The 26,550-nt window shown below is 41.2% G+C and overlaps 1 protein-coding gene across 3 annotated transcripts in view; it reads right to left on the reverse strand.

Annotated features, from left to right (window-relative positions):
* UBXN2A (UBX domain protein 2A) overlaps positions 1-25,088 on the reverse strand; it is a 53,975-nt gene extending 28,887 nt beyond the window's left edge. For 2 of the 3 annotated variants that reach the window (XM_057558097.1, XM_057558096.1), the window contains exons 1-2: positions 24,477-24,730; positions 6,751-6,805 (exon numbers count right to left, since the gene is read on the reverse strand). In XM_057558097.1, the coding sequence (XP_057414080.1) occupies positions 6,751-6,791 (41 nt within the window). In that variant the 5' untranslated portion in view covers positions 6,792-6,805; positions 24,477-24,730. Of the gene's footprint in view, positions 1-6,750; positions 6,806-24,476; positions 24,731-24,914 lie in introns of those variants that run through there. The other variant, XM_007183452.3, reaches the window with a different exon arrangement.
* Between the last annotated feature and the right edge of the window lie 1,462 nt (positions 25,089-26,550).

Consider the following 26,550-nt stretch of genomic DNA (forward strand, 5'->3'; position numbering starts at 1 on the left):
ATCGCAAAGCTATTGGGAGGCAGAGCTGGAAACTGAACTCAGGCTTCTAATGCCCCTACTCTTTTTCAATTTATTTATTTATTTATTATTTATTTTTGGCTGTGTTGGGTCTTTGTTGCTGAGCACGGGCTTTCTCTAGTTGCGGCGAGTGGGGGCTACTCTTCGTTGTGGTGCGCAGGCTTCTCATTGAGGTGGCTTCTCTTGCTGTGGAGCATGGGCTCTAGGCACGCGGGCTTCAGTGGCTGCGGCACGCGGGCTCAGTAGCTGTGGCTCGCGGGCTCTAGAGCACAGACTCAGTAGTTGTGGCGCACGGGCTTAGTTGCTCCTCGGCATGTGGGATCTTCCTGGACCAGGACTCGAACCCATGTACCCTGCATTGGCAGGCAGATTCTTAACCACTGCGTCACCAGGGAAGTCCTAATGCCCGTATGCCTCTACTCTTAATCACTGTGCTAGACTGTCTCTCAAAATAGTCACTATTATATTGTTAATAAAATGCTGATAGCAGGGACTTCCCTGGTGGTCCAGAGGCTAAGACTCAGTGCTCCCAATGCAGGGGGCCCAGGTTCGATCCCTGGTCAGGGAACTAGATCCCACATACCAGAACTAAAGATGCTGCATACCGCAAAGAAGATCCCATGTGCCACAACTAAGACCCAGCACAGCCAAAAAAATAATTAACTAAAAGAATAAAAATGCTGATAGCAGGGCAATTTTTAAATTTAGGTATATTCTTTTTACTCTTCTAGGTAATTCTCTCTATATATACTCTTAAGACAATCCATATTATGTCTTAGTATTACCACTTATCTCACATGGTTGTTGTTAAGATTAAATGTGAATACACATAAAGGCCTATTTATACCTGGTATACTGTATGTACCAGTACACATGCTGGCACGTAGTAAATTCTTAAATATTAGATGATAATGTCATTACAACCACTTTGTGCTTTCTGGTATTTGTTTCTTCTGTTCAGAAAGCAATTTATACTTAATTACTAATTACTAAGTACTAAGTACAAAGCCAATAAAGCTGAGCATCCAGAGTAGCTGAAGTTTTAGTCCTTTATCACACATATTTGGTCTATAAATTCTACTAAACCTTATTATGCTAACACAAGTCATCCAAATATTTGAGTACCTACTATATGTTAGGTGGGAAGACACAAAGATGAATAAGAAATAGTCTAGGCTTTTAAGAGGTTCAGAGTACAGTGTGTTGGAGATGGATGCCCACAAACTTGATTAACTTAGATAAACTGGACCAATTCCTTGAAAAGCACAATCTACCCAAACTCACATGAGGAGGAATAGACAATATGAATAGGCTTACATTTATTAAAGAAACTGAATCAATAATTGATAATCTGCCAAAACAGAAAGCACCAGGCACAGATGATTTCACTGGTGAATTCTATCAAACATTTAAGAACGAATTGATACCAATTCTCTATAATCTCTTTCAGAAAATAAAAGTGGAAGGGAATACTTCTAACTCATTCTATGTGGACAGCATTACCCAAATACCAAAACCAGATAAAGACATTACAAGAAAGGAAAACTACAGACAAAACTCTCATGAACCTAAGTGCAAAATCCTTGGGACCTCCCTGGTGGTCCAGTGGTTAAGACTCTGTGCTCTCAATGCAGGGGGCCTGGGTTCGATCCCTGGTCAGGGAACTAGATCCCGCATGCCTCCCGCGTGCCACAACTAAAGATCCTGCATGCGTAGCGAGGATCCCACACACGGCAATGAAGATTCCCTGAGCCGCAACTAAGACCTGGCACTGCCAAATAAATAAATACTTTTTTTTTAAATGCAAAATCCTCAACAAAATACTAATATTTTGAATCCTGCAATATATAAAAAGAATTATACACCACAACGAAGTAGGATTTATTCCAGGTATGTAAGACTGGTTCAACATGAGAAAATCAATCAATGTAACCCACCACATCAACACACTAAAGAAGAAAAATCATATGATCATATCAACAGATGTAGAAAAAGCATCTAACACCTATTCTCGATAAGAACTCTCAGCAGGGCTTCCCTGGTGGTGCAGTGGTTGAGAATCTGCCTGCCAATGCAGGGGACATGGGTTCGAGCCCTGGTCTGGGAAGATCCCACATGCCGCAGAGCGGCTGGGCCTGTGAGCCACAATTACTGAGCCTGCGCGTCTGGAACCTGTGCTCGCCAACAAGAGAGGCCGCGATAGTGAGAGGCCCGCGCACCACAATGAAGAGCGGCCCCCGCTTGCCACAACTAGAGAAAGTCCTCACACAGAAACGAAGACCCAACACAGCCATAAATTAATTAATTAATTAAAAAAAAAAAAAAAAAAGAACTCTCAGCAAATTAGGAATAGAGAGGAACCCCCTCAAGCTAATGTCATACTTAATGATGAGAAACTAGATGCTTTTCCCCTAAGAGAAGGAACAAAACAATGATGCCGCTTCTCACCACTCCTCTTCAATGCCATACTGGAAATCCTAGCTAAACCAGTAAGACGAGAAAAGGAAATAAAAAAAAAAAATACAGGTCAAGATGGAAGAAAAATTGTCTTTTCGCAGGTAACAAGACTGTTTACATAGAAAATCCAAAAGAATCAACAACAATGTAAAACTCTTGGGACTAATACGCATTTATAGCAAAGTTGCAGGACACAAGATGTAATATACAAAAGCCAGTGCTTTCCTGTATACCAGCAATTAACAATTGGTATATGGAATTAAAAGTGCAACATTACACACATTAGCGCCATTTGTCAAACTCCACAGAACTCCAAAGAACAGACCCAAATGTAAACTCTAGTTAAAAATAGTGTATCAATACTAAATACATACAACTTAATTATTTCATCATTGTTTTCTACTCTGTCATCCTTTTCTTTACTTGTTATTATCATTTTGTGATGCAAATATCAATACTCTTCTTTAGAACTCTGAAACCAGATTATCAAAGGGGTTACGTTAAGTAAAAGTCTTGAAGTCCTAGGGGTTTCTCTAATAATAAAAAGTACAAAAACTTCAGGAAAGGTAATAGGAAACATCTTTCCTGGCTCAGAAAAGCCTCTTTTGCTCACTTTCTCATTCACTATTGTGTTTTACATAAATAAGGTTATCAGCTAGCTGTAGTTCAAACAGGTGAAAGATTTGCATCTGTTTACGCTTTGGAAGCACATATGGTAAATATGAATCTTCACCATTTATAATCTTTGAGCAACTGATACACTTAGGGAATCAGTCTTCTTTTCATTTTTTACTGGACTGCTGTTTCTAACAAAATCTATTTTTGTTACCAAGAAAATTATAAACTCTATTACTAATATTCTTGTATAGACATCTTACTATTTATTTATTATTATTATTTTTTAAAATAAATTTATTTATTTTATTTATTTATTTTTGGCTGCATTGGGTCTTCGTTGCTGCATGTGGGCTTTCTCTAGTTGTGGTGAGCAGGGGCTACTGTTCGTTTCGGTGTGCGGGCTTCTCGTTGTGGTGGCTTCTCTCATTGTGGAGCATGGGCTCTAGGTGCACGGGCTTCAGTAGTTGTGGCACGCGGGCTCAGCCGTTGTGGCTCACGAGCTCTAGAGCGTAGGCTCAGTAGTTGTGGCGCACAGGCTTAGTTGCTCAGCGGCATGTGGAATCTTCCCAGACCCGAGCTCAAACCCGTGTCCCCTGCAATGGCAGGCAGATTCTTAACCACTGTGCCACCAAGGAAGCCCCTATTATTATTTTTAAAATTTATTTATTTTATTTTTGGCTGCACTGGGTCTTTGTTGTTGCATGCGGGCTTTCTCTAGTTGCAGCGAGTGGGTGCTACTCTTTGTTGCGGTGCACAGGCTTCTCACTGTGGTGGCTTCTCGTTGCGGAGCACAAGCTCTAGGCATGTGGGCTTCAGTAGCTGTGGTGCTTGGGCTCAGTAGCTGTGGCTCACGGGCTCTAGAGCGCAGGCTCAGTAGTTGTGGTGCACAGGCTTAGCTGCTCTGTGGCATGTGGGATCTTCCCAGACCAGGGCTTGAACCCGTGTCCCCTGCACTGGCAGGCGAATTCTTAACCCCTGTACCACCAGGGAAGCCCCTTACTAATTATTTAAATTCAAAGTATTGATACATGTTATAACATTATAAAGCTTGAAAACATTATGCTAAATGAAAGAAGCCAGTCACAAAAGACCCCATATTCTATGATTCCATATATATGAAGTGCCCAGAATAAGCAAATCTATAGAGACAGAGAGTATATCAGTGGTTGTCAGGCATAGGGCACAGGAGAATGGGGTGTGACTGCTAACAGGTATGGGGTTTCTCTTTGGGTGATGTAAATGTTATAAAACTGACTGTGGTAATGGTTTCACAACTCTATGAATGTACTAACAACCACTTAATTGTATACTTTTTTTTTTTTTTTTTTTGGCTGCACTGGGTCTTCGTTGCTGCAAGTGGGGGTTACTCGGCGTTGCAGTGCACGGGCTTCTCTTGCTGCGGAGCACGGGCACGGGCACTAGAGTGCAGGCTCAGTAGTTGTGGCACACGGGCTTAGTTGTTCTGCGGCACCTGGGATCTTCCCGGACCAGGGATCAAACCCGTGTCCCCTTGCATTGGCAGGTGGATTCTTAACCACTGTGCCACCAGGTAAGTCCCTGTTGTACACTTTAAATGGATGAGTTATATGGTATGTGAATTACGTCTCCACAAAACTGTTAGCAGTCCTAAGTTAATTTTACTCTTTAAAATCAGTCATTCAGGGCGTCCCTGGTGGCGCAGTGGTTAAGAATCTGCCTGCCAATGCAGAAGACACAGGTTCGAGCCCTGGTCTGGGAAGATCCCATATGCTGTGGAGCAACTAAGCCTGGGCGCCCCAACTACTGAGCCTGCGCTCTAAAGCCTGTGAGCCACAACTACTGAAGCCCGCACATGTAGAGCCTGTGCTCCGCAATAAGAGAAGCCACCGCAATGAGACGCCTGCACACCGCAACAACGAGTAGCCCCCGCTCACCGCAACTAGAGAAAGCCCACGTGCAGCAATGAAGACCCAACACAGCCAAAAATTAATAAATAAAAATTTAAAAAAAAAAATTAGTCATTCAACTGGGGCTTCCGTGGTGGTCCAGTGGTTAAGACTCCGCGCTTCCCCTGCAGGGGGCACAGGTTGGATCCCTGGTTGGGGAAGTTCCACAAGCCACAAGGTGCGGCAAAAATCAATCCATCAATCAATCAATCAGCCATTCAACTTATTTCTGTGTAGAAAAGAGTTAACATAGCAGGCCTAACTGTTGCTATCCTTTTTACTTTTCTCATGAGAGTATGGAATTTTAATATGTGCCTAGTCCCCAGTATAAACCCTAAGGCTCATTTCCAATGAACTTCCCTGGTAGACAACATCTCACACGTGCTGTATAACTTATTACTGGAGGAATTAAGTGTGTGTCCTGGTGGCTCCACTGGGCAAGGACTCTTGGAAGCTTATGCCTGGTTTCCCCTGGACTTCACCCCCTTGCAAAGTATCTTTTCATTGCAATAAAGCTTAGTCATTAGTATGACTATAAGCTGAATCCTGTGAATCCTCTAATCAAATCATCACATCTGGAGGCAGTCTTAGGGGCTCCTGACATAACCTCACAATTATATAGTTAGTATCAGATATCTATATAAAATAGTAAGTACTCTAGTGAAAAAATAATAAATAATATTTGTTCGGTATAGAAAGTGTTCACAAAGTATTTGTAAATACTTACCTGTCTCCTTAAATGGACTATGAATGAAAGATATTTACCTTTTCAAATATTTAAAACAAAGAACATAATACAAAATATTCCACTTCAGAGAAGTGAGAATAAAGAATTTTGTATTAATAAGAATGAGAGGGGCTTCCCCGGTGGCGCAGGGGTTGAGAGTCTGCCTGCCAATGCAGGGGACGCGGGTTCAAGCCCTGGTCTGGGAAGATCCCACATGCCACGGAGCGACTAGGCCCGTGAGCCACAACTACTGAGCCTGTGCGTCTGGAGCCTGTGCTCCGCAACAAGAGAGGCCGCGTTAGTGAGAGGCCCACGCACCGCGATGAAGAGTGGCCCCCCACTTGCCGCAACTACAGAAAGCCCTCGCACAGAAACGAAGACCCAACACAGCCATAAATAAATAAATAAAAATTGTATAACTTTAAAAAAAAAAAAAAAAAAAAAAAAGAATGAGAGACTTTGCACCTACCATTTATTGGGTGCCTGCTATATGCTAATACAACGCTCAGTGCTTTAAATTGGCTATCTAATTCTTACAAAAACCTTTCAGGTATCTATGTACACCTCCTCCTTTTTAGATGAGATACTGAAACTCAAAGAATCTACCTAAGTTGCTCAAATGCCAGAGAAGTAGTATAAGACAGAGATGGGATTCAAACCTAGGTTTATCTGATTCCAAAGCCATTATATTTACACTATGATTTCAAGATAGTATAACACAAGAGGCTAATTAAGTAATAAATAGTTACTTTAATTTCCCTCTTAAATAAAAGAAATAATAAGTGGGCAGAGAGAAATTTAACACAAAAAAATTAATCACAGAAAGATTTATAACTTCACTAAAATCCATTTAATGCAGCTATGGAAAAAAAAACTTTGAAGTACATTACTATTAGGTATTTAACAGATAATCATAATGAAAACTTACTAAGTCAGTGAAATGTAAAAATAGAGAAAGACAGTAACAAAGGCATTAATAACAAAAAAATGCATAAATTAACTCACCATTCTTCCTTTATACTTTCAAGATTATCTACTTCTTTCATTCTCTTTTGCCTTACTGTAAAAGTAAAAAGAAAAATAAGGTAAAGTTCTTAATACAGTATTTTAAATAAATTCATTCCAACGTATGCATTAAGATTCTTTACCATTAAGTTATTATGTACTCCTAAAGTAGCACTAAAGGGGTCTTAAGAACAAGTGACCTAACTCAAAGCTGTCACTTTCACTTAAAGTAAAGCAATAAAAAGTAAATTTTGGATTCGGATAATCTGACAAAAGAAAGATTTCATAAAAGTTATGATGAGGGGAATTCCCTGGAGGTCTAGTGGTTAGGACTCTGTGCTTTTACTACCAAGGGCCCACGTTCAATCACTGGTTGGGAAACTAAGATCCTGCAAGTGCTCGCGGCCAAAAAAAAAAAAAAAAAAAAAAAATTTATAATGAAAAATAATGTATGGGGCTTCCCTGGTGGCGCAGTGGTTGAGAGTCTGCCTGCCAATGCGGGGTACACGGGTTCGAGCCCTGGTCTGGGAAGATCCCACATGCCACGGAGCAACTAGGCCCGTGAGCCACAACTACTGAGCCTGCGCATCTGGAGCCTGTGCTCTGCAACAAGAGAGGCCGCGATAGTGAGAGGTCCGCGCACCGCGATGAAGAGTGACCCCCGCTTGCCGCAACTAGAGAAAGCCCTCGCACAGAAACGAAGACCCAACACAGCCAAAAATAAATAAATAAATAAATAAATAAATAAATAAATAAATAAATAAATAAAACACAGTTCTCCAAAAATTATTAAAAAAAATAATAATAATGTATGCTTTGGTTTAATAACAAACAAAAGTGAATGTAAACATTTCACTCAATCTCCAATAGTAACAAAATATCGAATCAATATAAACTCATTCTTTTCTTTTTTCCCAATGTAGATGATTTTTATTGTCAATATTCTTTTTTTTTAACATCTTTATTAGAGTATAATTGCTTTACAATGTTGTGTTAGTTTCTGCTTTATAACTAAGTGACTCAGTTATACATATACATATGTACCCATATCTCTTCCCTCTTGCATCTCCCTCCCTCCCACCCTCCCTATCCCACCCCTCTAAGGTGGTCACAAAGCACAGAGCTGATCTCGCTCTGCTATGCGGCTGCTTCCCACTAGCTAGCTATTTTACATTTGGTAGTGTATGTATGTCCATGCCACTCTCTCACTTTGTCCCAGCTTACCCTTCCCCCTCCCCGTATCCTCAAGTCCATTCTCTAGTAGGTCTGCAGAGTCTGTCATACAGAGTGAAGTAAGTCAGAAAGAGAAAAACAAATACCGTATGCTAACACACATATATGGAATCTAAAAAAAAAAAAAAGAAAAAAAATTGGTCAGAAGAATCTAGGGACAAGACGGGAATAAAAATAGGGAATATAAACTCATTCTTACAATTCTGGGGGAAAGCAAACTGACCAGATGTATTTACATGCTGTATAAATATTTTGACCATGATCTTCCACATTTCTGGGAACTTAAAAGAACAACAATGTAAGCTATATACATAAAATATGTCTGCCACAGCTGTTATCCGTTAGGAAAAACTGAAAATAAAGTAAATGGTCATGATATAGCTGCTTGATGGGATAATACGTATCCCTTAAAAATAATTATGAAGCAATTTATGTAGCCAAATAGAAAAAGATGTCACATAAGTGAAAATACAAGAAACAAAAATTATTCATTCACTAGGAATGAAATTGAATGTGTATGAAAAAACGGAGAGGGACTTCCCTGGTGGTGCAGTGCTTAAGAATCCGCCTGCCAATGAAGGGGACACGGGTTCGAGCCCTGGTCCAGGAATATCCCACATGCCGCGGAGCAACTAAGCCCATGCACCACAACTACTGAGCCTGCACTCTAGAGCCCGTGAGCCACAACTACTGAGCCTGTGCACCTAGAGCCCGTGCTCTGCAACAACAGGAGCCACGTCAATGAGAAGCCCACGCACCACAACTAAGAGTAGTCCTCACTCGCCGCAACTAGAAAAAGCCCACGCACAGCAACAAAGACCCAATGCAGCCAAAAATAAATTAATCAATTTTTTTTAAAAATGGAGAGAAGCAAGAGTGAAAATAGTTATTGTTGGGGGGGGATAAAAAATTGTGGATAATTTTCTCTCTTTCCCAAACTTTCTGCAATACTCTTTTGCCCTTACAACAAAAATAATATAAGAAATAAGGAAACAAATCAATGTTTAAAAGAGTCCAAGCCATCTGCCCTTTGAGAGGTCCTGGAAGCAATGACAGACTAGAAGCAATAAGCATAACAAAAGCCTACATCTTGGCTTCTAAATACAGTTTTCCAAGAAAAGGAATCATGGCTCCTTAGAGAAAAGGCTGATTCCAGGGCTGGGACAGAGAAAGAACAAATGAGCCCGAAATATCTTGCACCAGAAAGTAAGATGGTGCTCAGTGAATGATGAAGACATATCAAAAGGACACTGAAGCCACCTGAAGGGGTTCCCACTGGACAAGTCTGGGAAATGGAACATCAAAGTAAATAATGATACTAATGGATTATAACTCACTGAATAAAACAAAAACCCATGAGGAGTCCATACTATTAGATCTTAAAAAATCAGGAAAAGATGGACTTTTAAATAAATTCAACAGTCATATGGAATCACCATTAGCAAGATAAATTCCAGATATATCCAAGATCTAAAATTTAAAAATTGAACCTGAGGGTGATGTCAGCAAAATGAAAGAATAGGCAGCTCCAAGCTCCTGTCCCCACAGAAACATTGAAAAACAAGCAGAAACTATTAGGACCAACTTAGAACTCTGGAAAGTAGTCAAAGGTTTACAGCTATCAAGCAAATGATGAATCAAGAAAAATACAACTTAAAAACAGCAGGGAAAACAAACCAATTCAAAACTGGGCAAAGGATGTGAACAGACATTTCTCCAAAGAAGAAATATGAGTAGACAATAAGCACATGAAAAAGATGCTCAACATCACTAGTCACAATGAGATACCACTTTATACACATCAGAATAGCTAATATTGGGACTTCTCTGGTGGCGCAGTGGTTAAAAATCCACCTGCCAATGCAGAGGACACGGGTTCGAGCCCTGGTCCAGGAAGATCCCACATGCCGCAGAGCAACTATGCCCGGGCAGCACAACTACTGAGGCAGGGCTCTAGAGCCCGCAAATCACAACTACTGAGCCTGCACGCTGCAACTACTGAAGCCTGTGCGCCTAGAGCCCGTGCTCCGCAACAAGAGAAGCCACTGCAATGAGAAGCCCGCGCACCGCAATGAAGAGTAGCCCCTGCTCGCCGCAACCAGAGAAAGCCTGCACGCAGCAACGAAGACCCAATGCAGCCAAACATAAATAAATAAATAAATTTTTTAAAAAAAGCTATTATTTAATAAAACAAAAATAGTAAGTGTTGACAGGGATGTGGAGAAATCAGAACACCGGAATATTGCTGGTGGAAATGTAAAACGGTACAGCTGCTGTAGAAAAGCATTTGGTGGTTGAGGCATTATTCACAATAGCCAAGAGGTGGAAATAATCCAGATGTCCATCAACAGATGAATGTCTGAACAAAATGTGGTATATACATACAATGGAATATTAATTAGCCGTAAAAAGGAATGAAGTTTTGATACATACTACAACACGGATAAACCTTGAAAATATTAAGTGAATTAAGCCAAATACGAAAGGACAAATATTGCATGATTCTAGTTACATCGATATTTCATACAAGGCAAATTCATAGAGATAGAGAGTAAAATAGAGGTTTTTAGGGACTGGGAGAAGAGAGGAATGTGGAATTACTACATAACAGGCACAGAGTTTCCGTTTGGGACCATGAAGAAGTCTTGGAAATGGACAGTGGTAATGGTTACACACCACTGTGAATATTATTAATGCTGTTGAATTGTACACTTAAAATTGGTTAAGATGGCAAATTTTATGTTATATGTGTATGTATTTTACCACAATAAAAAAAAACTTTAAAAAAGGCAAACTTTTTAATTATTAAAGAAAACATGATAAAGTTCCCTATAACCTGGAAGAGAAGACAACTTTCCTATAACTCAAATCCAGAAGCAATAAGGGAAAAGACTGATATATTTAACTATGTAAGAATAAAAAATTTTTTTTAAATTTCTACAAAAACACAGATGACAAACAAAAACAAACAAATAAACAAAGGGAACTGGCATTACAACTAAAAGGTTAATATATAAAGAACTGATACAGAGAAGAAAAAGGCCAACAATCAAAAGGCAACAAATATGAACAGAGACGTCTCAGAAAGAGAGAAGCAAATGGCCCTAAAATATGTGGAAAGATGTCAGTCTCACTTATAATGAAATAAATGCAATTGAAACTATATTATGATACCATTTCTCGCCAATCAGACTGGCAAAAACTTACAAGTCTTACAACACATTTTGTTGCTGAGAGTGTGGGGAAACAGCCTCAAACATTTTCGGTGGGAATGCAAAATGGCACATATCCGGGGAAGGGAATGTGGCATTACCTAGTCACCTATGCATATGACAAAGAATCTCTCCTTGACCAAACCGTAGTTAGGCTCCTCTGAGGCATCTTCTCAAGGAGGCCTGACCTTGGGCTTCCATTTCTGTTCCTGTAGAGCCCAATTTTAGCAAGAATCCTGTTAAGCAGCTTTACCCAGAATCCCTCCACCCTTGACACCTGATCAAATTCCTCACTCCGCAATCCCCTGCCAACCCCGCCATGATACTGATCACCCTGGCCTGCCGTCAGCAAGAATCTTGTAGTTCAGTTTAGCAAGAATCCCCCCTTACCTTTGAGGTTTCCCTTAGTAATTTTCCATCCACTGACCCCTACCTTGCTCTTTGACTATAAATCCCCACTTGTCCATCTTTTTTAAAAATTATTTTATTTATTTATTTATTTTTTGGCTGCGTTGGGTCTTCATTGCTGCACATGGGCTTTCTCTAGTTGCAGCGAGCGGGGGCTACTCTTTGTTGCGGTGCGCAGGCTTCTCATTGTGCTGGCTTCTCTTGTTGCGGAGCACAGGCTCTAGGCGCACAGGCTTCAGTAGTTGTGGCACACGGGCTTCAATAGTTGTGGCTCGCAGACTCTAGAACGCAGGCTCAGTAGTTGTGGCGCACGGGCTTAGCTGCTCCATGGCATGTGGGATCTTCCCGGATCCGGGCTCGAACCCGTGTCCCCTGCATTGGCAGGCGGATTCTTAACCACTGCGCCACCAGGGAAGCCCCTGTCCATGTTATATTCAGAATCGAGTCCAGTTCCACACTGAGGTCTCTTTTCCCCTATTCACAATAGTTCCTGAACAGAATCTGGTTTTACTGCTTTAACTACTGTCCAGCTCTGTTTTTTCTTTGACACGTGTATCTAGAAATCCCATTATCTAAAAATCCATCCCAATGATACTTTAGCAAAAATATAAAAAGGTGAATACACTAGACTATTCACTGTAGAATTATTTACAGCATTGATTGTAACAGCAAAGCCTGTAAAAAACCTCAACTTGTCCATTAATAGGGACTTCTTGAATAAACTATGGTAAATCCACACAGTGGGATGTACTGTTAAGTGAAAAAAGCAAAATGGAGAAAAATATGTATGATATGGTACTGTTTATCTAACAAAGAGGTGGACATGAATATACGTATATTTGTTTACATTAGGAAAAAATGAAAAAGTAAACCAAAAAATAAATAATTAGGTTACTTATAAAGTGGGAGAGAGTGCACTGGGTGAAGGGAGTAAGGGCAGAAGCTGGATTTCTCTGAATGTATCTTGTTTTTTAGATCAACTTTGGACCCATGCAAATATTTTATGCACTTATAAAACAAAGTTAAATTTTAAAAAAGCAATCCCTATAAACTGAAAGTAAAAATGAAACGAATTAACTGAACTGACAGAGAGGAATTATTTCAAGTAAATTTAAAACATGGTAATTTTACCATATATCCTAGTGGGATGAACCCAAAGAGGAAAAATGAAGTTTCTAGTAGTCATATTATTAGCAATAATATATTAGTATTGTTTATATGAAAAGTATGGTATAAAGATAAAGCAGTGGGTCTCAACCAGGAGGCAACAGTGCCCCTAAGAAGATATCTGGCATTGGCCGGAGGCATTTTTGGGCTGTCACAACAACTGGGGTGGAGGGCGCTATTGGTATCTAGTAGATGAGGTTAGGGATGCTGCTGAAAATCCTACAATGCACAAGACAGCCCCCACGAGAAAGTACTGCCCAAAATGTTAATAGTGTTGAAGTTGAGAGACACTGAGATAAAGCAAAGACGTAATTATGATCTGTCCCTAAAAACCAAGATTTTTTTTCAGAGTAAGAGTAAAGAGATAGAAATATAAAAATCAAAGAAGCCAAGCAAAAATCCTGTAATCTTATATTTTAAATCAGAAACATCATTATGAACTTACGCTGTATTTTCTGTTGAGAAAATACATAGTAGCTCTGTCCACTGAAAGGGCCAAAAAGCAATACGCAATCAGACAACAATGAGCACAGCACACCTACCGCCCAGATTTGTGGTCTCCAAATACTATTTCCCACCAAAAGGAATCAGTTTCTTAGAGAAATGGCTGTCTCCAGGTCTGGGGCAAGAAATATGCACTTTATGCCTTGTATTGACATCTTGGATTAATGTCAAAAGGAATCAGAAGTTGGGAATTCCCTGGCGGTCCAGAGGTTAGGACTCGATGCTTTCACTGCGGGGGCCTGGGTTCGATCCCTGGTCAGGGAACTAGGATCTCCCAGGCCGCAAGGCACAGCCAAAAAAAAACAAAACAAAACGAAAAAAAGGATTCAGAAGTCAGTTTGAAAAGGCTACCATTAGTGAAAGATGGGACTGAAAAACAGCTACATGAATTGAAACACATCAAATGCAAGTTCATACTGATACTCATTAAAACACAGAAACTATTCACTGGTCATCTTTCCAGAACAGTAGGGTACCAATTTATTTTGAAAACTGGCACATAAGGGAAAGAATCAAGTATTCATCCTGCCTTTCCTGTATGAACTAACTCAGAGTAATCAAAGAGTTAATAAAAGAAGTTTCCTTTATAAATGAATTCAGCTAAATGAAGGTTTATAGAATTAGAGTATCTCCAATTTGCAACCCCTAATGCAAACAGACCTAGGCAATGATATCAGTGGCTGCTAACATCACACAAAGAAAACAAACATAAATATATGCCTCAGTGTGAAAGCTCAAACCACCACGTGTGAAGACTTCTTTCTAAAAATGAAACTGAATTCATTCAAGCCTCTAGGTCTAAACATCAGATTACAGGAAATATAGGGCACAGAGGAACATGATCAGATGACATCACAGGGACGCAATCAACAAAATCCAGAACTCGGGAAATTCTTCAGGAGAAATGATCCATTTTCTTCAATATATATATTACCAGGGAGAAAAAAGAAGTAGAAATAATCTTTTTAAATATTTAAGAGATATATCAACTAATTACAACATATGGACCATATTTATGTTATTATTTAAAGAAACTAAATGGAAAAAAGCTATGAATCAGGAACTTCTGAACACTGTATGGATATTTGATGACATGTGGAGCAATTGTTAATTTTAAAGGTGTGACAATGGGATTGTAGCTTTTTAAAGTACTTGTTTTAGGGACTTCCCTGGCGGTCAAGTGGTTAAGACTCCGTGCTTCCACTGCAGGAGGCATGGGTTCGATCCCTGGTCAGGGAACTAAGATCCTGAATGCTGTGTGGTGAGGCCAAAAATAAATAAATAAAGTACTTGTTTTAGCTACATACTGAAATATCTAGATGAAACCCAATAACTAGAATTTCCTTCAAAATAATCAAGTGGAGTGAGGAGTGGAGAGAGTATAATTGAAACCAAAATGGCTATGACTTGATAATTAGTGAAGCTGGGTAATGAGTATACATGGGAGTTTACTATTCTCCACATTTTTATATATGTTTGAAATTTTCATAATAAAAATTGGGATAAAAGAACTATCTTAAAAATATATGCAGGGCTTCCCTGGTGGCGCAGTGGTTGAGAATCTGCCTGCTAATGCAGGAGACACGGGTTCGAGCCCTGGTCTGGGAAGATCCCACATGCCACGGAGCAGCTGGGCCCGTGAGCCACAGCTGCTGAGCCTGCGCGTCTGGAGCCTGTGCCCCGCAACGGGAGGGGCCGCGATAGTGAGAGGCCCGCGCACCGCGATGAAGAGCGGTCCCTGCACCGCGATGAAGAGTGGCCCCCACTTGCCGTAACTGGAGAAAGCCGTCGCAAGAACTGAAGACCCAACACAGCCAAAAATAAAGAAATAAATAAATAAAGTAGCTATAAAATTAAAAAAAAAAAAAAAAAAAATTTCAACTCTCAAACAGAATATATCAAATATGTTTCTTAAATTCTCTCTGGAGAATATGTATATAAAAAAGCAGGGGCTTCCCTGGTGGCGCAGTGGTTGAGAATCCGCCTGCTAATGCAGGGGACACGGGTTCGAGCCCTCGTCTGGGAGGATCCCACATGCCGCGGAGCAACTGGGCCCGTGAGCCACAACTGCTGAGCCTGCGCGTCTGGAGCTTGTGCTCCGCAACAAGAGAGGCCGCGACAGTGAGAGGCCCGCGCACTGCGATGAAGAGTGGCCCCCGCTCGCCGCAACTAGAGAAAGCCCTCGCACAGAAACGAAGACCCAACACAGCCAAAAATAAATAAAAAGAAAAAAAAAAAAAAGCAAATACCTCTATTTAAAAATATAAGTATTAAAAAATGTAAGTATTAATTATATTTAAACAAAGCGCAGACCTGCTCAGTAATAGCCACTTAAGATCCACCAGACCCATTTCAAAGCAATGAGAAACAGAAAATGGCCACTAGAAGTAGTAGCATACTGCTCCCACTTAAAAGTCTCCGAAGTATCTGCAGGTGGATTTAATCTGGGTAACTGAGGATCCAGCAGCAGCCTTTCACCAGATAACATCAGTCTGAATGATCTTAGGTCCTGACTTCCATTCCAGTTTCCTGCTGCTAATGGAACTGGGCTCATAACCACAGCCAATTCGGCTGGAGCACTAATTCCCACTTAGCATCTGTTTTGCTAGGAATGAAAGTAGGATAGTAGAGTCTGCTCTGGAAAATATCATTGAAAACTGTTTTAAATGCTTCTATTGTTTTCATTACGAATTGAACATAAACTGTTAGTCAATTTATTTCTTAGCCTTTTTGTAACAAAATTGTGAGCAATTCTGAAAGACAGGGAGAAACTGAAAGGGAGGAAAAATGAGGAAATGCAATGAGGCAGAGGAGTCAGTACCCAACATAAGGTGGGGGAGGGCACCTTCAGCAGCACCCCCAACAAGAACTGCACAGGCTGCCTTTTAGCCTTTCAGCTAGCTTTTGGGTAGGAGTTACTAGAGCCACATCAGAGAAGATGGCATCCAACAATCAAGGCAAATTGGATGTCTTTATTGTCTCAAGGGGTATTCTGTATTTCTAAAGACTTCTTAATCCCTCCTGTACTGCTCTTCAAAATTATTCCCTAGACTTAAAAAATGAAAACAGACTATTATTTCATCCAAATAATTTTACTCAATATTTATTAAATGTAAGGCACTGGATTAAGCTTTAGATTTACAAAGTATCAATAATAAATCAGAGAAGGGGGGAGATATTTTTTAAAATATCAAAAATGTATAACATCTTAAATGGATTACACAATTAAATAAACTGTATGCTTTAAAAATGCAACCATTAAAGATGATTGTTAAATATAAGATACAGCACTGTCAATGTCCTCTGGAGTTTGCAAGTGCTTATTACATTTATTAGATAAATATAATTATGTCATCTCTGGGCCAAGGATAAATCTGAGGTCCAAAGGGAAAAAAAATAGTGTATATATTTGTTTATGGTATGGAAAAAACTTAGCTAAAGCCATTAAAAGAATGTGAAAAGGAAAAGGGGATAAGCATTGTCGACTTAAAAAAATGCACAATGTGAGAGTTTTGAGTTAAGTTTTATTTGGGGCAAAATAAGGACTGCAGCCCAGGAGACAGCATCCCAGGTAGCTCTGAGAAACTGCTCCAAAGAGGTAGGGGGTAAGGTCAGTATATATGCGATTTTGGTGAAGGGGGAGTACATGCAATCCAGCACAGACTTTTTTGCAGAAGGTTTCTGCTAGTCACGAGGAGTAGATGTCACCATGAAGGATTTTAGTGTTTTTCTAGATATTAGGAGATACAAGAATTGGGCTCATAAAATCAGCCCCTGAAAATACCTATCTGCAGACCTGTTCTGCCAGTTTTTCCCAGAGCACAGAGTGCCTCATTTCTGCTCTGCACCCTGAACTCCTTTCAGGGGGTGTTGAAAATCAGCAGCTGTAGCAGCACATGATTTAATCCTTGTAGAGGTAGATGGCAAGTGCCAATGGAAAATGCCAATTTGTAGTTGACAGCATAATCGAGCTAAAACAGTTATCTATCCTAACAGCAATACAAAACGCAATGTTCAAAATTAATAACTCAAAACACATACTGTTCAGAAATACGGCTGTAAACTACATAAGAAACAGCTATGAGTTCAAAGCAGTTGTCTTTAGGGAAATGGAGTGGGAGCACTTTTAGTTTTAAGTCTTCTGACTCTACATATTTGCCTTTTAAACTATATATTGTTTTGATTTAAAAAAAATTTAAAAACCAGAAAACCAACGGAAAATATATTCAGAAAGCCAGAATTTCATGGTTTTCTCCTAAGACCTTGTCCTTCAAATCTCGTATTTCTAAAACTATTTAATTGCTTCACTTTAAGAATTACTTCCTTTTTGGGAATTCCCTGGCAGTCCAGTGGTTAGGACTCGGCACTTTCACTGACGTGGGCCCAGGTTCAATCCCTGGTGGGGGAACTCAGATCCCACAAGCCGCACACTGCGGCCAAAAAAATAAAAATAAAAAATAAATTATTTCCCTTTCAAACATACACAAAAGAATAGAAAAATATAAACACCCATCCCAACTATTCAGATTTCAAAAGCTTTTTTTTTTTTTTTTTTTTTTTTTTTTTAAGGTTGCACCTCGCTGCATGTGGGATCTTATTTCCCAGACCAGGGATGGAGCCTGTGCCCCCTGCACTGGGAACTCAGAGTCTTAACCACTGGATCTCCAGGGAAGTCCCAGATTTCAGAAAAGTTTATATTTTGACTTATTTGCTTCTTTTTTATTTAAGAACCAGTAATAGATAGTTAAATACTACTTCATTTTTAAATATTACATGGTATGTTAAATATGTGCATCTTACTGCGTATTAATTATACCTAAATAAAGTTGTTTAAAATATTAAAAATGTATATTTATTCAGCTCCTACTATATACCAGGCATGATTCTAGGTGCTTGGGATACATACTGAACAAAATAGACAGATCCCAGCCCCTGTGGACATTACATTCTGGTGGTGCTGTTTGCTTTTCAGTTGACAGTTTTCCAACATTATTTTCAACTACTCTAAAATAATCCTTTAGTTTAGATATGATCCTGACTGTGTCATAAACATAACATGTTCATTCCACTTCTTTGTTCACATTGTAACCATCCTTCTGATTTTGGACACAGGCAGCAGTAAGCGGCAGCTTGCAGCAAGCAGCAGCAAGCAGTAGCAGGAAGCAAGATCTTAGTTCCGGGACAGGGAGTCCTAACCACTGGACCACAGGGGCCAGCAGCTAGGGCCTGGGTCCCTGTTTCTTACCTGCCTTGTCAGGAGAGTATTCAGGCAAGGAGGCAGAAGGTAAAGAGAAAAGCAAAAAGTTTACTGGAAAAACAAAGTACATGCGGAAAGACGCATGGAGGAACTCAGAGAGAGTAGTGCCCTTGGGAAGTTTAAATCCTTTATAAGGGGGCAGTCTTCCAGGTCTTTGTCTTCTTTTGGCCAATAGTAGTGTTTTGACCCCATGGCTAATTTGCTTCTGGACCCTCCCCTGGGTGAGCACACACCCTTAAGTTAAGGTGGATCCCACCGCGAAGGCCTCTGGGAGGAGATAGCAAGACTTAACTATGGTCTGGCATTCCCTGCCTTTTTGATCCCATGAAGGCTTTTGCACATGCGTAATGTCTCCCTTGTCCCAATGATGGGAAGTGTATGACCTCTTGATCCTTTAATAGGGTTTAGTCCCACTCTGTCCCTGCCATAAAAATGCCCAATGTCTGGTTATTTACCCTACTCCTGTTGCTGGTTTTTATAACGAGGTGCAGATCTCGAAATACAGACAGAAGTCCGGTCATAATATGTAGTCCCGGAGCCCGTTTGTCTCTTGCTTCAGGAAGTGTAAACAGGGGGCTGGTAATGAATGTCCACCTTGGAGCCCATCTTCTTCTCACCCCAGGAGGTGTGAACAGAAGGCCAGTTGTAAATGCCTAGCCTGGAGCCCATCTATCTCCTGCCTCACTTCTAGGCATTCAAATCTAAATTATCCTTCAAGTTCCAGCTCAAGATCTACTCCTACTGTAAAGGTGAAGTAGTAAACCCTTATTAATAAGCCTCTCCTAAAGCATTTAGATCTTTGGCATTTAAATCATATTGTCTGATATTACTTACTATTGTTTCTTTTAGCTCTACTAGATCCAAGATCCTTGAAGACAGGTATCACAACTTACACATTTCCTGTTTCTTCTGTAGTGCTTAGCAAGCGCAAAGCAAGGAGTAGCCATCCTTAAAGTATCTCACTATGTTTCCTGTTAATAGGTTACTGTTCTCTAGCAAATTACTAATATTTTTCATCATTTCGTAGTTATAAGCTACTGATAATTGTTTTTACTTGTTTCATGACAGCAAAAGAGAATGAAGAACAGACTCTGGATTCAAAGTATCCTGTACTGGAATACTGGCTACATCATTTTTGAGCTTAAGTGTTGTTATTTAACTTCTCTAAGTCCTAGTTGCCTAACTTGTAACTTGGAAATAATTATCCTCCTAAGAAGGTTGTTTTGAGAACAAAAGAAATACAATAATGAGAATACAATAATGTTATGCTCCCTTCTCTTTTCCCAGCCCACAATCATAACCTCTGTTACAAGGACTTATGGTAAGAAAACACCTTCAGACTTAAGTCTCAAAAGTTTTAATTTGGGGACTTCCCTGGTGGTCCAGTGGTAAAGAGTCTGCCTTCCAATGCAGGGGACGTGGGCTCAATCCCTTGTCAGGGAACTAAGATCCCACATGCTGCGAGGCAACTAAGCCCACGTGCCACAACTATTGTGTTCATGTGTCTCAATGAGAGAGCCCGCGTGCCACAAACTACAGAGTCCACATGCCCTGGAGCCTGTGCACCACAACTAGAGAGAGAAAACCTGCATGCCACAACTGGAGAGAAGCCTGTGCGCTGCAACTAGAGAAACCTGAGCAGACCTGCGCTGTAACGAAAAGGATCCTGCATGCCTCAACAAAGATCCCATGTGCCACAACTAAGACCTGACGCAGCCAAAAAAAAATTAAGGAAAATAAATAAAATAAATAAAAACTCAAAAAAAAACTAAAAAAATTTTTTTTAATAATGATTTTTAAAAAGTTCTAATTTTGGCATGGCTATGAAATTTTACTTTTGATTTCACTAATTAAACAACATCTGTATATTTATTGAACCTCCCACCACTGTGTGTAAAGCACTGGTTTAGAACTAATGATAGGAGAGTCAATAGGACAGACACAGTATCTATCACCAGGGAGTTTACAGACTAACAAGGAAAAACATACTGAATGTTTTTCCTTGGCATAGAATTATGAAGTAAAAACTCATTCTATAATGGACATAAAGTCACCATTATTTTAGGTATTTCCTACCATAAATTAGTAATACGGAAATGGACCATGTAAAATTTATATCTATTGAGCGTCTACAATCATCAGTCATGTGACACGAATGAACCTAAGTCATTGTGTACTGTATGTAGAGAATAAAAAAGCCATCTGACCAATATCTTAGTTACCAGTATGAGGCTGGGCATCAGAATGGACAGATGAACAGAATTTCCTTCATTTTGTTTCAGTTTACTCCTAATTAGTACCACTACCATCTTACATTTGTATTGTATATCACAGTTTACTCAATACCTTCTCAAATATTATCTCACTTACTCCCAACAACTGCAGTAATAAAATCAGTCAGGAGCCAGAGTAGACTGAGCTTCTTGGAACATATCGACTAAAAGGAAAATTCAGTCAAAACAGATTTAGACTACTAAGAAATGTAGTCTTTTAAATGTATACATTAGAATTTGAAAGAAAAATTTGCATATTACAAATTTTACTTATTTTTATAAACATATACTACGGGCTATTGTCTTTAAGATTATGGATTTACATCAAGATATTATGCCACTAGGCCTGCTATGTAGAAGCTGAAGTTTCTCTTTAAAGAAACCATTGGATCACCTTTCAGTTACATCTTCTATGGAATAGGATTAGGCTTCCAAGAGCAAACTACGGGAGCATCAGATTAAACACTTTAAAAGACAGTTTATTTGTATATTTGTGAATTCTAGTTTATTAACTATTACGTATTCAACAATAAAATGAAATCTTTTGGGAAGTTTCAGCTTATCTTAGCTGTAATTGCAGTAATGAAGAAAATACATTTTTGTTGTCTTCTAGAAAACATTGTTAATAAGGGAAGTTATATGCTCCCAAAGACCAAAGTGATAGTGACAAAAGTAATTTAAATGAGAAAATCCTAGGAGAAAGGTGAAACTTCTGCAGAAACTGTTAAGGTTGCTGAGTCAGCCATCCTCTTGACACCAAGATGTTCTCATTTCAGAATGGGCTCCATACTGAAATGTTATTTACCTTGCAAAACCCATCTCAAATACAATCTTAAGAAAACCTTCCATAATTCTTCCAAAAGGCATGAATATAGAATTACTAACACAGCAAGGAGAGATCAATTATGTACTCTTGGTGTTACCGAGTCCAAGCTCGCTCTGCTTGCCACACAACTGGCCAATAAATCAGAGACAAGGTGCTGAGGCAAAGAACACGACTTTATTCGGAAAGCCGAGAAGATCGCAGACAAGTGTCTCTGAAAAACCATCTTCCAGGGGTGTGGATGTCAGTTTCTTTTATAGCACAGAGAGGGGGAGGAGATGAGGAAGTAAAGTAAAAAGGCCATAAGTTTTGCAAATATCCCCTGGAATGGCCAGCCTCGAGGAGGGGATGTGTTAATTTCTTCTTTCTTGTGGCCATCCACAGGTGGGACAGGGTCCAGATGTTTCCCTGAACAAAGGCATTTTGGTTTAACCTTCAGGCAGAGGGGCAGGGTTCCCCCAGGCAGGGCATTATGTATACACACTATTCTTTTAGTGAACAAAAGCAGCAGAAAGCAAAGGTTAAAGAAACAGATCCAACATGGAGTCCAATTTGGCTCTTCCCTGTTACATTAGAATTTGCCCTACCATCACAGCCACAAACCTAGTCCCAACAACCATCTCTGGGTGGTTTCCCCACATCCATTCTTGTCTGCATTCAATTCAGTGTCTACACAGGAGTCAGGGTGACCTTTTTGATTAAGATACAAATTTGATTGTGGGACTTCCTTGCTTAAAATCCTTCAGGGGCCTCCCACTACTGTTCAAATAAGGTCTAAATCCTTTGGATAACATGACAGGGGAGTTCACTGCAATGTTCTCTCACTACATTTGAGTGGTTTGAAAACTCTCCTATAAAAGTTTAAAAAAAGAAAAGAGGGCTTCCCTGGTGGCGCAGTGGTTGAGAATCTGCCTGCCAATGCAGGGGACACGGGTTCGAGCCCTGGTCTGGGAAGATCCCACATGCCACGGAGCAACTGGGCCCGTGAGCCACAATTACTGAGCCTGCGCGTCTGGAGCCTGTGCTCCGCAACAAGAGAGGCCGCGATGGTGAGAGGCCCGCGCACCACGATGAAGAGTGGTCCCCACTTGCCGCAACTAGAGAAAGCCCTCGCACAGAAACGAAGACTCAACACAGTCATAAATAAATAAATAAATAAAAGAACGTGAATTTCTAAAAAAAAAAAAAAGAAAAGAAAAAGCTGGTCCCAAATCCTTTGTTTAAAAGGCCCCACATCATCTCTGGGGCCCTAACCACAGCCCCCTTTCGCTTTCCACACTCTTTCCAACTGCTCTGACCTTCAGTTCCCAAAACCTTCCCAAGCCTCTGTGCAACTGATTTCCTTTACCTGGACCTTTCTTCCCTCCTTTGGGAGTCACCTTCACCTAATTCCTACTTACCCATAATAACTTGAGTGCAAAGATTACTTTCCTAGGGAAACCTTAACTGATTTCTTCAGCTGGGATATGTACCCCGGTTACACGCTCTCACACACCCTACATTCTTCCTTTTTAGCTTCTCTCTAGGTAGACTGGCATTCACTTGTGTGGTTACTTGTGTCCTCCAATGACAATGTAAAGTCTTTAAAGCCAAAAACCTATAATGGTCACCATCAATCATATCGTTAGTACTCAGCACACAACAGGTACTAAAAACACTCGGATGATAAACTAGGCAATTAGCATTAAATATTAAGTAATTAAAGTATGCATGTAAAGTATTTACCACACGCAGGGCTAAGAGTCAGTGCTCAACGCGTTGTAGTTTTTGCCTTGCATCATTGTTTGTGTGCTTAATCACTCCCTCCATCCTGCACACAATTCTTATTCATTTTTGGATTAGATCAGTGCCTCGCTCTAACTTCAGTGTTACACATACGTGCTCAACATTGACTGGATTTAACTGCTTTTTAAATCAATATGACTTTCAGCATATTTACATAGAAGACACAACATCAACTTTTAAAGAGTTTCCCATTAAAACTAAAGTATCAATATAATTAAAAACCTTATAAACAGTCCAAAAGCACACTTGAGCTGTGACTATGAAGTAAAGAAGCTGGTTTTCACGTCGCTTATACAATCTGTCACACTTTACAATTCCACATTGACATAAACACAGACTGTCAATTTCCTATCTTCATTATTACTTCTTTTAAATTTATTTTTTTGGTCGCCGCTCGGCATGCGGGATGTTAGTTCCCCCGACCAGGGGTGGAACCCGCGCCCCCTGCAAGGGAAGCGCGGAATCTTAACCACTGGACCGCCAGGGAAGTCCCACCTGTCTTTCAATGACCTCGAATAAGTACGAAGGAAGCAACGCTGGATGCCACACTAACGTTCGTCATTGCTAACAAATAACAAACTGCAAATAAAAACGGACACAGAGAAAAAAAATTAAATATGAAAACAGAGACCATCAAGCCTACAAAATAAAAGTGAGTTGCGGGAGCCAGCTAATGAAGTTACCGAAGAAATGTCCACCCCAAACAAGACATGCTCTGGATTTCTGTACTGCACTTCTACATTTTGAGAATAGAGAACTCGAAGTTTCCGAGCGCTCGCAGAGAGAGAAAACCACCGCGGCGCTTTCCCGGAGTCCGCCGCTCGGGAAAGCAGCGCAGTCAGCGGGCCCAGAGCCGCGCCTCACCTGCGCTGACCAGGAGTCCCGCCCCGGCCGTCGTGCGACTGTGCCCTTTCGGGGTCGCAGACGCGAGCACCGAAACCGAGACAAAGACGGGGTGCGGCGACTCGGCCCGACCCAACGACCGCCACCGCCCCGCCCGGGAAACGCCTGCCCACCCCCGGCGGCCGGCCCAGCCGAGCGCGGCGCGGCCCCAGGAAACTCACCTCCGGGCGCGGCCGCTGGAGGGGGCCCCGCCACACCGTCGCCTCGCGGCCTCGTCCTCAATTCGCTCAGGGGCCGCGGGCGCCGCCGCCGCCGCCGCGCCGCCGCCCCTCAGACTGGGAGCACTGCTGTCCCCAGACCCTCTCAAGCTCGACTGCCGCGCCGCTGCAACCCTGCGCACCCCACTTGGTCACTGCCGCCCGGCGCCGAGGACGCGCCGAGGACGGCTCTGCGCAGACCCGAGAGCGCGCGCGGGGCCGCGGGGGGCGCGCGAGGGCGCGCGGGGGCGGGGCTGGCGGCGCCGGCCGCCTCGGGCCGCAGCGTTACCCGCGCTAATGGCGGCCGCCTCTTTCTTCCCGTGGGCACTGCTACTCCTTGCCTCTTCACCCGACGCGGAAAATGCAGAGAGCTACCCACCTGAGAACCCAGCATCAACTTACCTCCGTACGTCGTCAGCCGCTGATTGAATCCGTGGAGAGATTTACCTGCATTCTGACCATGTTGAACTTCACCTGAGACCTGTGATTCTGGAAAGCGACGGTTAAAAAAAATCCTCCCATCCTTTCGTGCCCCTGAAAGGGCTGACAGCAAGGAAGAAACCACCCTTCCCCACGTGGTTTAGATAAGACTCAGGGATGCCCCCTTGTTTACCTATGACAAGGTCAAACATAGACCCTCCAAATTCCCTTTTTTTTTTTGCCTCATAAATGATTAGCTTTACTGATTGTTCTCACTGACCAATCTGGACAAAATACCAGCTACCTTGTTTTGACCAAACTTAAGCTTCTCTCCTTCCTCTGGGCTCCTAAACTTTGACCCACTCTCATCCTGATCCAGCGTACAAGCGATCCTTCACCATCACTCCTGAAAAATAGGCTGACCTCCATGTAAACCACTCTGATCTGCCACGCGATCACTGCCACCTCCACCCACCCATTCCACTGTGCCCCACACCCAGTTCTTTGTAACCTTTGTTCGCTCCTCCCTATACAAGAAGGGCCATTTTCTGTCTGACCTTGGAGACAGTTGCAGACTTCACGGTCATAGCGTTCCCCTGTAGCGATGGTTGTTGCCTCATCCCCCAAACCCCATTGCAGTAGTTCCTTTTCCTCTTCTTGGAATAAGCCTTTCCAATAAAGTCTCTCTTTATCTAAATCCAGGATTTTGTTTTTCACAATTGAACATTCTCCGCATTGTAATTGTCCTCCAGCCCTATTTCAGTAGTCTTCCCCCTCCCCCCAATAATCCTTTCAAATATAATCTCTATTTCCCTATTTGTTTTTACGTGACAGTTTTTTGTTTTTTTTTTACATAAATACTTGGACAAAACATTTATTATTTTAAACTAAGGGACATTTGTTACAGCAGGAATATTCTACTGGGTCAGGCAGTTCAGTGAAAGGTGCATCCTTTGTTCCTTTTTTCCTCCCTCCCTCCCTTCCTTCCTATTTCTTTCTGTCTCTGTCTCTCTCTCTCCCTTTCTATCTCTCTCACTCTCTATCTTTTTCTTCCTTTTTTCCTTTTTTTTAAAAAATAGATCTTGGAGTATAATTGCTTCACAATACTGTGTTAGTTTCTGTTGCACAACAAAGGAAATCATCCATATGCATGCACATGTCCCCATATCGCTTCCCTTCCAGCCTCCCTATCCCACCCCTCTAGGTCATCGCACAGAGCCCATCTCCCTTTTACTTGATAGTTTTTAGTGCTGGGATTCAGATTGATACTGGGCCTCACCTACAGACCCCTGCTATCCCCACACAGGTAAAGGCACCCTGTGAGTCGTTTGAACTCTTCTTCAGGAGAGCAATTCTGGGATCCCGTGGTGAGTTCAACTTTCAAACCAGTTCTCCAGAAATCTTGTCTGTTGAAGCCACTGGTAAGGAGTTACTTTGATTCCTTAGGGCAAAGAGACTTTTCTATGGATGGCCTTTATGTGAGGCCTCTTCTTTTTCCTGTTCTTTTTTGTCCCAGCACCATTTGATAAAGAGAGGACTCTTCCCTGGTCAAAAATCAACTGACCTTAGATATGTTGGTTTATTTCTGGACTCAAAATTCTGTTCCATTTATCTATAT

Source organism: Balaenoptera acutorostrata, chromosome 12, assembly GCF_949987535.1.
Source record: "Balaenoptera acutorostrata chromosome 12, mBalAcu1.1, whole genome shotgun sequence".
Taxonomy (NCBI): domain Eukaryota; kingdom Metazoa; phylum Chordata; class Mammalia; order Artiodactyla; family Balaenopteridae; genus Balaenoptera; species Balaenoptera acutorostrata.